At 39.6% G+C, this 13673-nt stretch overlaps 1 protein-coding gene across 3 annotated transcripts in view; it reads left to right on the forward strand.

Moving 5' to 3' along the window:
* CDC42BPA (CDC42 binding protein kinase alpha) overlaps nt 1-13673 on the forward strand; it is a 183361-nt gene that overhangs the window by 157897 nt on the left and 11791 nt on the right. For 2 of the 3 annotated variants that reach the window (XM_030944869.1, XM_030944870.1), the window contains 4 exons: nt 2291-2388; nt 3781-3865; nt 5349-5472; nt 6794-6911. In XM_030944869.1, coding sequence (XP_030800729.1) covers nt 2291-2388; nt 3781-3865; nt 5349-5472; nt 6794-6911 — 425 coding nt within the window. Of the gene's footprint in view, nt 1-2290; nt 2389-3780; nt 3866-5348; nt 5473-6793; nt 6912-10829; nt 11033-13673 lie in introns of those variants that run through there. The other variant, XM_030944871.1, reaches the window with a different exon arrangement.

Here is a 13673-nt window from a genome sequence, read left to right on the forward strand (position 1 = left end):
TCAGAGACCTTGGCATGGAGTCAAAAACACCTGTGCCTTTGATTTTAGCCCTTGGAAAAAACGATTACCAGCCTTATATGAGGATTCACAAGCCACGGAAGTTTAAGTAGAATGATAGTTAGTTTGTTACAAGATAGAAAAGTAGAATTTTGAGTTTTTGGAATGGGGGTTCAGAAGGCAAGATGGAGGGATTTGGACGTGCCTTGTCCTTCTTCTTTCTTCTTCTTAGCCTCCATCTTCTGGGTGATGGTGGCACTTTTGGATCGGTTTAGAGTAGGAACTCACTGTCTAGCATAGCTGATAGGTATTGGGAAATTATTGTAAATAATGTACACGTAGTTTTTAGTATAAAAGATAACACCACCTCTGAGGCTGTCAGTGTGCCTCAACCCAACCTGCCAGACAGACCTCGGTGGGTCAGAGAAAGAATGTTATAGATAACAGCAAATAAACAACCTTGAGAGCCAGAACAGAAGAATCCTGACTCCTCCTTTGGCTGCTGGGCTGGGAAAAGAGACTCTGACACATCTTGGGGTCATCCTGATCACAGAGACTCCGAGAAGAGGGTTTAATCCTCATTTATGCTAGTTTCAACAATTCTGGCACTGACCTTTACTTGCTGGAACACAAAGAGGAAGCATGAGTCAGGATTTCTAACTCTAAAACAGCCAAAAGCTTCAGGTTCAACAGAGGCTAATGGGAGCTTTATGTATTTGCTGCCACCAAAGCTGGACTGTTGTTATTTAAACTCTTGGAATGTGATTGTACTTTGGTTCCAGCTTTCTTCATGCTGAGAGTCATTAGGATCTGGTAGTTTGATTTGCTTTTCTCTAATAGTATTTGTTCCTACTTACTAGTCTGTTTTGTCTTTTCTTTCTTTATTTGTTCATTCTTTCTTCCTCAGCAGGTTTTGTCAACAACCTTCTTTTTCATCTCCTCTCTCCTTTTTCAAAAAGTCACTGAGTTTCCCTCCTGTCTCTCTCTTCCCTTACAAAATACAATGCATAGGAGGCAATATTAAAAATATATTTCATAACCTTAAGGAAAAATACTGTCATTTTTCAAGATTTTCATTTCCACCAAGGTCTGTTAAGGATTTATTGTGCCTTATTTCAATGCTGGGTCTTTATCTCTGTGACAGTTTTAAGGGAAAAAAAACAAACCTGAATGTTTATTTTTTTAAAGTCTTTCTGAATGCAGATAAAGATTAGCCAAATCTGCACTCAGAGTAGGAAGAAGCCCAATTCTGTGCTGATTTTTAGAATAGTCTGCCTTCTCACCTCACTGTGGCAGCAGTCCAGTCACACTGTAAAGAGGAAGAGTATTTCACCTTGTTTGAGTGAAGGCCCTTCTGAGCATAGAGGGAGCAACATTTACAGGGTGTTTGCCAATTCTGGATTTCAGGCAATTTTACACAATTGATTATTACAATGGACTCAGACAATGAATTAATCAAAACAGAAGGTTATGTGATAGATTGAAAAATGTGTATTTTTCACACATAGTTCATCTACACTTGCCATTGTTACTTGTGACAGTTTTTTGCTTGAAGTGATTTGATGATGATAATTTCCAACTCAGAATGGAGGTGTATTTTATAGCAAAAGCTGTTACATTTAAACACAACTTGGATGCTGTTGTTAGTCTTGGCAGACTGTGGCAGTCTTGTTTCCGGCATGGAAATACTGAATTCTCCTTTAGAAGTGGTCCCAGTGAAACAAATTTCATCCTGGGCAAATGTGCCAGAAAAGTAGCAGAAGATTTCTCTTTACAATCCAGAAAATGAGAAGAGAGAATTAAAGTTAAGGAAACATGACTTTTATGACTGTGTCATGGTGCTTAGTTCCAAGTGATGCTCATTTAGTGCATAGTCCAAAGACTCAGAGCTTAGGTCATTCAACTGGCAGTTATTAAATAGAGCAGATTATTTTCCTACCACATCATTTACAATATGTGAGCTCTTATTAAAAATGGGATTTTTAGGAGGGAAAACACCTTTGAAATACATCAGGATTTGGCAGAGTAAACCATAATGTCTTAAAATTCAGAAAGTAGTTAGGTTTTCAGCAAAGTTAAAAGTCATGGAGGTTGTAAGCTTTTGGGTGATGCTGGTTTGCCTTCAGAATAAATTTCTTGGTAATTTTTGAGTTAAAGCATTTTTCAAAGCTTGTTGTTGGATTGTGGAGCACTGGTTTTATTTGCTAAATAAATATGGTTAAACTGTAAGAAATTGTCTATTTTGGGCCGTGTCCAAAAGCAGTTGACACAATGCCTCCTCATTCCCTCCCAGGTTACAATGCACCATACCTCTCTGTGTACAGTGAAAATGCAATTGATGTCTTTGACGTGAACTCCATGGAGTGGATTCAAACTATTCCTCTCAAAAAGGTAACTTCCCATTTCATTGTGGGCCAAGGAGTATGTCCAGAACCAATACTGCTCATTAAAACTGCTTGTGGGAACATAATTGAATTAAAAGAAGAGCTACTGCAAAGAAACTCCTGCATTTTTGTTGGAAATAGAAGATAGAAGATGTGTTTTTCATGTGGTTGCACTGTTTTAGATGAATGGTCAATCCTGGAGCATATGGCTATCTTAGATTTACTGATACTGTTGTAATAATGAGAGGAATTAATTGGCATTAATTACATATGGCTTCATTGGGACTGATTGTGAATATTACCAGAGGATGGTGGATGTTAAGATAATTACACAGGCCGTCAAAAATCTATCTCCTGCTGCTCCTGAACATATGGTAGACAGACAGGGTTAGAACATTTTGTTTCAAGCAGTAGAAACACCGACAACAGGATGATGTCAGTTTGGATCTCTTATCAAAAGGAAGATGTTTCTGAAAACTTGACACTTCCTTGGTATTTAGAAGGTGTTTGCTCAGCTGTATTTAGAAAGAAAAGAGAAAAGTCAGTTTTTTTCCTTGTGGTTTAGACTGACTTCAGCTTTGTATCAGGGTCAACACAATTCCTTTACTGACATTTCAATGAGACAGAGCTGCAGGACATTGCCCCTGTGGTCTTGTATTGGTCATTCAGTCTCTGAATATCAATTTCCCACGTGCCAGATGCAAACCAGGATATTCTGGCAGTGCTGTGAGGATACATAATGCAAAGATCAAAGTGCTCAGCTGTTAACCATCTTGAAGAGAGACCAATCTGGACTTTTATGGGGAAGTTCTTTCTGGTGTCCAAACTTTGAGTTATTAAGCAGTTGGAGCATTTTTTTCCCCTACACAGTAGAATGTGATTTAATACTTTGATTAATATTTGGCTCAAGACTTCCCTTTTAATGGAAGCTACTTTCAGCAAATAAAATTACTACACTTAGGAGTCTCAAAAATAGCAATTTATTATGAAGAGTCTGTTTCTAACACAATTTACAGAGTGTGGAATGCCTCTTTCACTTTTATGTTGGAAATCACAAATACCCGTAGGTTTTAGCAGTCTGTGTGTGCTCTTATCAAGCTGCAGAGCATTATTGTGACATGGTGCTAACACAAAGTAAAAGCTCAGCTTATTGCTTTGTACATCTGATGGAAAAATTAGCTTGATATATGAAGTAGACTTGTAACACAGCTATTCATTTAAATGCTGGGAGGAATGGTGTTAAGCCTGTGTCTTGAAGTGGAATTTTGAGCAACTCCCTCTGTAGTCATTCTCAAAAAAAAGAAGAGTTTAAAATTCTTTTGAACTCTTCTTTGTGGCTTTAGAGACTTGGAATTGTTACTCTTGAGAGTGTTACAAGAACTGTTTTTCCTTGTTTCAGGTACGACCCTTGAATACAGAAGGATCACTAAACCTTTTAGGCCTGGAGACAGTCAGATTAATATATTTCAAAAACAAAATGGCAGGTAAGTAAAGAGAAGCCAATTTTCATCATTCACATTTTTGTTTAGAAAGAGCATTTGTCTGCATCTGTGCATTGCATAAAGGAATCTCTTAAACGTCTGTGTGCTTGTTAACTTGGGAAAAAAGCCAAAGCTTATGGATTCCACAGTGATTGCAATGCTGTCTCTTCTCTGAACTTCTTTTGCCTTTTGAATATTCAATAAAGACTTCAATGAAGACTGGAACTAGAAACTAGAATGACTGGATGCTCCCTCCAAATGTGGGATCACCTGCCAGAACACTGCCTAGAAAAGCCTGCACAATTAAAAACTTCAGTAGTCATTTTGGCAGCACCAGATTAAAATCAATACTATATTTAACATTTAATACTATATTTAAGAAATGTTTCCCAAGCATTTTAAGGTAATACAATGTATTTGTAACTTATTATTAGGGCCAGTTATGACTGTGTGCCACAATTTTGGCTTCAAAAATCTATTTATGATACAAGTCTTTCTGACTCTTTTTTTTGCTTTTTAGAGCCCCTTTCATAAGCATCCTCCTGAGGAATTTCCTAAAACTTTTGTTTAACCTCTTAGGTGGAGAAGGGACATGGTCTGTTTCAACAACCAAAAGCTATAAATTTTTGTTAACAACTTTCTGAAAACAGTGGAAATAAACACTCTAGGAAAATGTACTGCTGCTGGCACTATCTCAGTGCTTATTTCAATTGCCAGCAAATTAGTATGAAAGGAATGGCAGTGGTGGAGAGGAGAAATATGCTGGAAGTATGTCTAGAGAATTTTCAAGTCTAATAAAGACTGAACATTAGAGTTGATCTTAAGGAAAGAAGAGATTTGAGTTCCATACAAAACTGTTTTGTCAGTGAGCAGTGAGCTTATTAAGTGTCACTTTAGTCTCCATAAATAGAAAACAAGACAGAACAGTTGCAATGTTCATTCAAAGTCACACAGCTGTTGTGTGATAATCACTGATTTCCTTTTCATGTCTTTAATAAAGATCCCTTGGCCAGATGTACACACATGGCAAAAATCTTCCCTTTTCCCACAGCTGCATCAAAATACATTGATGTCCAAACATTTCAAAAGCAGTGTTCCCTTTGGAGCAGGGAATGAATGAAAGAGAATCTTGCATTCAGTTTCCAGACAGTCGGTAGAACAAGACTGTTCTAGTGATTTTCAGTGGGAATTTTGAGACAAGACTCAGATTCCCTTCCTGCCCACCAAAATGTTTATTTCAAAGAACACATCAGTGGTGTTTTGAGAACACAGGTGGTGGCAGCTTGTGTGTGAAGAAGGGTTAAGTCTGTTGCTACATAACAGAGTAGTAGATAGTGGCCAAGGAAACCCATAAACCAAAGAATGTTTGTTCAGGTTTGGTGGGAAAGGGGTGGTGTCCAGCACTAGCAGAGCAGAGGTAGAGTGTTGAAACTCAAATTCCATTAGTAGCTAAGGAACTGCATCCCCATTTTTGTGCTGGTTTCAGAGGGGGACGAGCTGGTGGTGCCTGAGACGTCAGACAACAGCCGGAAGCAGATGGTGCGGAACATCAACAACAAGCGGCGCTACTCCTTCCGCGTGCCCGAGGAGGAGAGGATGCAGCAGAGGAGGTCTGTATTCCACCTGTACTTGTCCTCTGTCCATGCCTGTAGGCCCTGATGGACACTGACTGATGCCAGGGTCATGCTTCGTTCATTGTGTGGCTTTCTGCAATGGCCATTCAGGTGTTCCTGTCTCTTCTCTGCCTTGTTAATCTCAGTGTTTAACTTGTGTCAATACCGGCTTGGATATGGATTTGCACTGGATGCACCATTAGTTCAGATGAACTGTGTGAAGCAGCTGTAATTTGGAATGCATGCCTCCACATACTGTATGCAGGTGCATAGGTGTGCACATTCCCTGTGTGTATATAAAGCTCTCCAATAAACACTTTGCAAAAGGAGATTACTTTGCTAACTATGCATATGGATCAGTTACTCTGGTTCTGCTTTTCTTTCTGAAGGAGACTTTCCTCTCAGCAGTATTCCAGGACATCTGTTTCTTTGATTTATAGATTTAACTACATAGAGTTTCTATAAAGCTCACAAAACTCACCTCTTCAGGGACATAGGACTGCAGGGTGTACTTCTAATGGGAATGTTTAGCAGGTTACAAATGCTTTCCTAAATGGCAACAAAACCAGGTCTGCACTACTGGCAGTGTTCACAGAGGATGTTATTGACCATTTGCTGTCATTCACTAGAAGTGACCAGCTACTGTGCTAAGCCACGCTCCAAGAGCTGAGTATTTCACTTTTCTAATTTCCAGCATCTTACACCATTGGTTGGCTCCCAGTTTGTCTTTCTTTTTGGCTCTAAGGAAAGTAACAACTGTATGCAGTGGAGATAAAATTCCATTTCTTGTTCTTGCCTTTTCTAAGTTGATTGACATTTGATCTCTTTAAATTTATTCTGAGTTCTGAAATGCATCCTTGCCATTTTGAAGAGCTTTTAATTCTGACCACAGACTGAGAAAGGTACTGCAGTATATTATTTTAATTTTATTTTCATATTTTTCACTTCATTTTCATCTCCACTTTGTAATATATCACAAGGAAGTTTGGCTTTTACTCATCTTACAGAGCTTTTTATCAGCTCGTTCTGTGAATGTTAGTAACTACTGGGCATGGGCTGTTAAGCTGCAAACAACATTCTTTTATCCTGGCCCCTTGCCCTCTCTTCAGGCTGGAACCTTCTCCACACCAGTACTGACAGCAGGGATTTATCACTGTTAACATGGTCAAATAGAGTCATAGACTCATGGAGTTGTTTAGGTTGGAAAAAACTGGGTAATTTCAGTTTGAAAATAGCTGATCATCAAAGCTGTACATGTTTTATAAATGCCCATCCTGACCTTAAAGGAAATACCTAAACAAAGTATCTTCTCTTCCAGGGAGATGCTACGTGATCCAGAAATGAGAAATAAGTTAATTTCTAACCCAACTAATTTTAACCACATAGCACATATGGGTCCAGGAGATGGCATACAGATTCTCAAAGACCTCCCAATGGTAAGTACAAAAGGACACATGAGAGTGACTGACTGCTGCAGAGGCTGCAAATAAGTGAGAGAAAAACAAGTGCAATTTTAATGTGTAATCAGTGACATATTTCCTATCAGAAACAGTGTAACAAGGGGAATGGAGTAAAAATGCTCTGCTGTATGTAATGAAATTCAAGCAAGGAGCATGACAAGCATTGAGTAGAGGAGGAGGAGGAGGTGGAATGCCTAATGCCAGGTTGGCCTCACAGTGTTGATGATCATTTTTATGACCCATATGAAGGTGCAAAATTTACATGATTTGTGCTCTTTGTGGGTATGGAAAGAGAAATTCCCTTCTCGGGGAACTGGAGTTCAGTTCCTTTTTTCTCCTCCCATCTTTGCCTATTCCTTCACAGCCTGTTTTCCTGTAGCAATTCAATAATATTTGCTGCTCAAATTTCTTCCCATGCCAAGTGCTATCTTTCCTGTTCTCTCCAAATTAAGTAGTCTCAGTGAAACAGAACTTCTTGCATAAAAACGAACCTCTTAAGTTGAAAAATGGAAAAAGAAAATGTGTTCATTTCCATAAAACCTCATGTAGGAAGTAATCACTTGGAAGTTGCTGAAATCTGTGATGAGCTACAGACTAATTAATACTTGCTCATAAGAAAGTACTGTACTGCTTGCTTCAAGCTACCTTGAGCATCTTTTGTGTCTTTATGTGTTCTGCATTGTTTTCTAAGCACATCCACAATGACACAGATGTGATTCAGAAGATGCTAATTAGCACTGTAAGAAAGATGAGATGTTATGATAAAACCAGATGAAATTTGTTCCAGCATAACACTCAGGCATTAGCACAGAACTGCTGTCTGAAATTATCATTGTTACTGCTTGGAGTTTGTGCAGAAAACAGGAAGTAGACGCTGAAATTGGGGATATTTGGATGCTGAAAAGTGCAAAGGAAACAAAAATTAGACTGGAAAATATAGCTCAACATGCAGTTGCACGAGTTTAGGAGCCTAATCTCTGGTCTTTGGATACTCATTTTGCCTCACTTTTGAAGGAAGTGGTACTTTTATGTTGCACTTGACTGTAAAGTCTGCACTTTGATTTATTTTAAAGCTTGTATTAGACACACTCTGAGAAGCCTCTCAATAAGAAATATATTTGGTGTAATGAGAAAAAAAACAGTACTGTATTGTGTGTATTTTTATAAATTATATAATCATTTTTATAAATGAACACATAATGAAGGAACTCTTTCTAGAAAACACATGACAAATCCAAGAGATGTTGGCAGGTATGTTTCTCTTACCTGGATACAGGATTGCATGTGTCTAATGTTAGACAGAGAATGATCATTTGCTTCAGGGCAGGATGTAGATCAGAGCCTTTCTTCATTTCTCCATTTCTGGTAAGTTCTGTAAAATATTTGTGGCTTTTCTCAAGCAGAGAGGATAATCTGGTACCTCTATAGGTAGAGCAGAAGTCATCCTGTGTCACACCATCAATAATTGAAAGTTCATGGCACTCAAAAGCTGCAAGGACTCTTAGTCAAGCCCCACATCTGACAAGTGTAAAACAAAGAATGATTCCATCTATAGAGGGGGATTTTTTACATCACTTCTTCAACAATGTCATCTCTCCATGGCTTTCAGCTTTGAACCCTTTCTAATTGCACTTGCCTTGTGTTGGCACACAGGTTTCAAGTTAGGACTGGTACTGTGCTATTGCCAATCAATATGATGCTTTGAAAATAATTCATGGGTCACTTCCCACACTTAAAAATGATGAGAAGAATTAGAAAATGTGTACAGTGTACAGTTGATTCCTGCACTTGTTCCACTGCTGCAGCTTCTTTTTAAAAAGTTATTATTAAAACCTCCTTTTTGCAAGTAAGTATCATTGTTAATGCTGGGAGATGTTGCTGCAAGACAAAGCAAATTTGTCGTGTATTTTTCCATCAGTTCCTTGCAATGTCATGTTGTATTTGTATTCTTGACTTAATTGGTACAGAATTGCATCAAGCACGGGACTTGAAAGTGTGTGAATTTGAAAATGTAACTTGAAATTAGGAAATAAATGTTCTGTCAAGAGCAGCTTCAGTCCAGGCAGCTTTTTCTTTTCCAACAGCTTGCTGTAAGGTATTTGCCTGGACTGAGTTTCCATTTAATCCATTCCAGAGTAAGAACTTTGCTTCTCAGGCACAAAAATAGAAGAAAAGGAGTTGTGTGGGCATTTGAGGTTATGTATAGAGTCTAATGTTTTATTGGAAAGAAATTTAGAACCAGAAGAGGGCATGGTAACAAAGGATGTTTCCTTGAGAATCGATACACAAGGTAAAGAATAATCATCCAACCCTGTGTACAGTTCATCTGTATGGTGGTTCCTTTTAAAGGACATGGAATTATTTCACCAGTTTCATTCCCAAAAGGTGAACAACTGGGGGGTTTCTGTGCTGCTAAGTGTGTGTCCTGATTTTGCAGCTGGAACATCTCCTTTGTATTTTTTAATAGATTAGTATGGTTCAGAAGAGAAAGTATTTATTATTAACAAATTTTGGGAAAGTTTGCAGCACTTTACTTTGGGAATGCCTGTTCTTGTTTGTGGAAGTGAATGGTAAAATACATTTTTGGGGCTGAGGCTGGGGGTAGCAAGCAGTGCAAGGCTAATAGTCTTCCCAAATTCTCTTCCTCCAGCTATTTTAGGTGGTACAGATTCTTTTTTTATGGGGCATTGGAATGCAGAAAGTGCATGAAAGAGTGGAGTGGGATTTTTCATTTGCAGTTTCTTCTTGTTTATTTGAGCATCTTCAGATTTGGCTGGATCTTCCAATAGACATTTTTCACCCAGCATTGAGCTTTCACAGAAGTCAATATAGTGCTGTATGGGCAAGAGGGTCCTTAGGTAGAAATAGGTTTTAATAGAGAATAGATATTTTAATCTCTGTGTTGAATGAGATTGTCACAAGCTAAATAGCCAGCTCAGCCCAGCTTTTATCTAGCACACATGGGTGAACTTTATAAAGCAAATGACAGTTTTAGGTATATGTATGTATTTATATTTATTCATTAATATACACATACTCACTACATAGATGCAATGTGAATCAGAAAAGAACTAACCACTTCAGCCCCACTGCCTTTTGAGGGGAAATGCTGAGAACTGAGAGAAGCAGAGTTAGGATTGGTAGGGATGGCCCTTGTTGGGTGGCTGGGCTGTGTCTGTGGGCAGCAGGGGACCTGCACTTGTGCTGCTCTAAGCCTAGCCTGGTGGGTGCAGAGCCTGCTTGCTCTCTGCCCACCACTGTTTTAATGGTGTCTTTTAAAAGACCAGCTGTAGGGAGTTTAATTTGTGTTGTAACTGGAATAAAGGGAGTGTTCAAACCCTTTTGCACTGTTTGTTGTGTGGAATCAGGTGCCTGTTTGTGTACAACATATTTACCTGTTTGTTTGCCCTTGCTGGTGCAGCCACATGGGGGAGAAAGATGCTTTCTCTGTGTGTTGTTTTTCAGTGTTTTCCAGTTTTCTTGGTATGCACCAGACACTCTGGTGTGTTTGTGGGAAGTTGCAGTCTGTTGGCCTGGTCCCACATTGTTCGTTGCATGAACAGACACCCTTGACTTCAGTAGAGCCCTGGAATTTGGGCAGAACCGTGCCCAAGGCTCAGAGGGGGATCAGATTTAGGGGGTTTCAGGCAACTGTAAATTTGCATCCTTCTTTTCTTCATGGTGAGCCCTTATGGTCTGGCTTTGGCACACAAATTTGTGGGCTGCAACACACCAGAAACCAGAAGCTGTTGTTTGCTATTAGCAGAGCAGTAATCAGTACATATTTGTGTTTTATTGCTGTGGATCTGGGTCATTGTCTTGTTTTGTACAATTTGGAATGGTTCCTGTTAGTGTATCCCCAAACTTATTTGTTTACATGTTTTTCTTCCCTAGCAGCCTGTCACCAATTAACCTGGCCGTACAGTCTGGCCTCCCTTCTGCCCTCTTATCCCCTGAAGCCACTTTATCGTGGATGCTCCTTTGTAGTGAAGATCTGAAATCTGGAACTGCACTTACTGCAGCACAGACCACCTCTCTGTGTACATCAGATGTACAGGATTGATTTTGCTTTCATATTCTGCATGCCTAAGTATTTTTATATACAAAAGCTGGTCTTGACTGCCATTATATTTGAACATTATGCTTCAGTTTGACCTCATTATACATGAGCCATTCTACTTCCATTCTAGATGATGTGTGAAGCTTTGCTTGTTTCAATTGAGAAACTTTTAAAGTAAATGAATACTTATCTATATTTGGTATTCTTTAAAGAAAATGGGAACCCCATGCATGCATCTAATGGTGGAGTCTATGGAGAAAGTTCCATGGAGTATCATTTTTTGAATGTTGCCATATCGTGGCTTTCTCACATTCATGAATGCTGGCTAAATATTTTCATGATCTGCAGCTGGCCTACCCTCTGCTTTTTAGCTTGTGGTTTTAGACACTGCCATATCTCCCTTATTGGCTTTTAGGAATGTAGCTGGCTTTGCTACCAGTTCTGTGCAGAGAACTCAGCAAAGTCTGCTATCCTGGACCATTTTGGAATGGTGGCTTCTTGTACTGATATTTAGATGCTGCTAAAGTTACTAAGAACAATTTAATGTATATTATGTCTTATATGCCATACTGTGGTAATTGATGTTTTGGTTAACAGGCAAAGCCTCATAATAACCATGTGTTCAAAAAAAAACCAAGTTGGATTTTACCAGCTGAAATGAAGAGAACAGTAACAATATGTTTGATATAATATGTATTGGGATGTGACTTAATGTTCTTCCAGACTTTAATACGTTCCACATACAAAATGTAGTGCCTTAGGTTTAGTGAAGGGGTAAGCTATATTTTTACCATATTTTATATTTTAAGTCCTAACATTTCTAATATTACTCAGAAATACCTGTTTTAAGGAGATGAAATCAGTTGGACAAGGGGAAGAGGAACTTAGAAAGGAGCAAAGGTGTTCTGATTTATTGGTATCCATAGGAAACCAGCCCACTGCAGGCTGACTGAGCATGTACAGATGGCACAGGGAGGGAAACCGAGCCTTGAAAATCTCTTCCATTAAATCTGGATTTAGATTACTTTCAATTATATGAGCACTCGTGTCAGCACATTCCATAGAGATGAATTAGAATCTGTTCCTGTTCAATTTGCAGGGTTATTTCTCCCCTCTCCTTCTTTACATCACGCTGTGGGAGCACACTGCTCAGCTGACCTATTACAAACATTTGAATTTCCTAATGTTGTCACACTTTATGTGCTGAGGAAGGGCCTGATCCTCTGCAGGGGTGGCAGTGCTGGCTCCCCTTGGCTCTGTCAGGATTGAGCCAGTGTGGAGCAGTGTAGTAAAAACAGGGTGACCCCAACTCTGGGAATGATTGGCATCTGACTCCATTGGTTCAGAAAGCTGAACAATTGCTTTATTAAAACTATATTATATCACATTATACTATAGTATATTAAAGAGATGCTATACCACTATACATGCTAAAGAAAACTTGTGACTGCCTGAGGCAGCCAGGATGCAGTTTTGAGCCAATTGGCCAAGGAATCAAAACAATCCTCAGCAGAATCCCATTGACAAATCGCTTCAGGTAAACAATCTTCATAACACAGTCCACGTGTGCGAAAACAACAGGAGCAGCAAGTAGAGATAAGAATTGTTTTTCTCTTCTTCTCTCTGTGCTTCTCCAGGAAAATTCCTGTGAGAGAGAATTATGTCTCTCTCTGTTCAGGGAATGTGAGTGCCACAGAGCAGGACATGGGCCTTGGTCACCTGTCAGCAGAGAGACTTGTCCCAGTGGTCTGACACTAACCCCTTCACCTTCCCACACAGCCTGTGTCCCCACCCTGCCAAAACACTGTTCCTCCCACTGCTGGAAATACTCTGTGTTTGTTGTACGGGTGATGATTTTAATGAAATCACTAAATTGCATGAATAACAGAAGGAAATCTCTTAACAGTCTCTAACTGCTGTGTATGCTCATCTTTTCTTCTCCCCACACCACCTCACCTGTGTTCACCTTCCTTTGTTTGTGTTATGTCTATTTTAGATTGTAAGCTCCTCAAGGCAGGGAACTGATGCTTCTCAACTGTCTGTAAAGCACCTTTTACAACTGTGGTGCTCTTTGAAATATCAAAAAATAATAAATATTAGAATCGATTCCCAATGAGTTAAAAGTTTTATTTGTTTCTAATGTTTTAGCCAACAGCAAGGGCAGCAGGCCCGTCAGACTCTGTGTCAGGAAGGTGCTCAGAGGACTGGGGGTGGCAGTGTCAGCCCCTGTGTGCTGACAGCCAGCAGGGTTTGCTGTCTGCTGTCCCTGCTCCGTGTCTCACTGCTCTTGTGGAACTGCTGGTGCCGGTGTAACCTGTACAACCATCCTTCATTGCTTTCTCTCTCTGTTGTCTTTGATAGCAGCGTTCCCCTTATCAATTCCCTCATCATCACTCCCGTCTGATCTCCTCTCCGAGCAACTTTGAGCACATCTACCACATGACTGTTAATTCAGCTGAAAAATTCCTCTCTTACGATTCCATACACCCTGCATTTTCCCCGCCTCCACGCTCTGTCCTCGCTACTCCAGACTTTGTCACTCTGAGGGTATGAATGGCTGAGTCAGGTGTTCACTCTACTAACACTGTGTGGTTTTCCTTTTGCCTGGCTATTAACGTGGGAGAAAACCCCTTGTAAGCTGTTCCTTCAGCCCTCCATTTCCTTTTGTCCTGGACAAT

This window comes from Camarhynchus parvulus, chromosome 3, assembly GCF_901933205.1.
Source record: "Camarhynchus parvulus chromosome 3, STF_HiC, whole genome shotgun sequence".
Taxonomy (NCBI): Eukaryota; Metazoa; Chordata; class Aves; order Passeriformes; family Thraupidae; genus Camarhynchus; species Camarhynchus parvulus.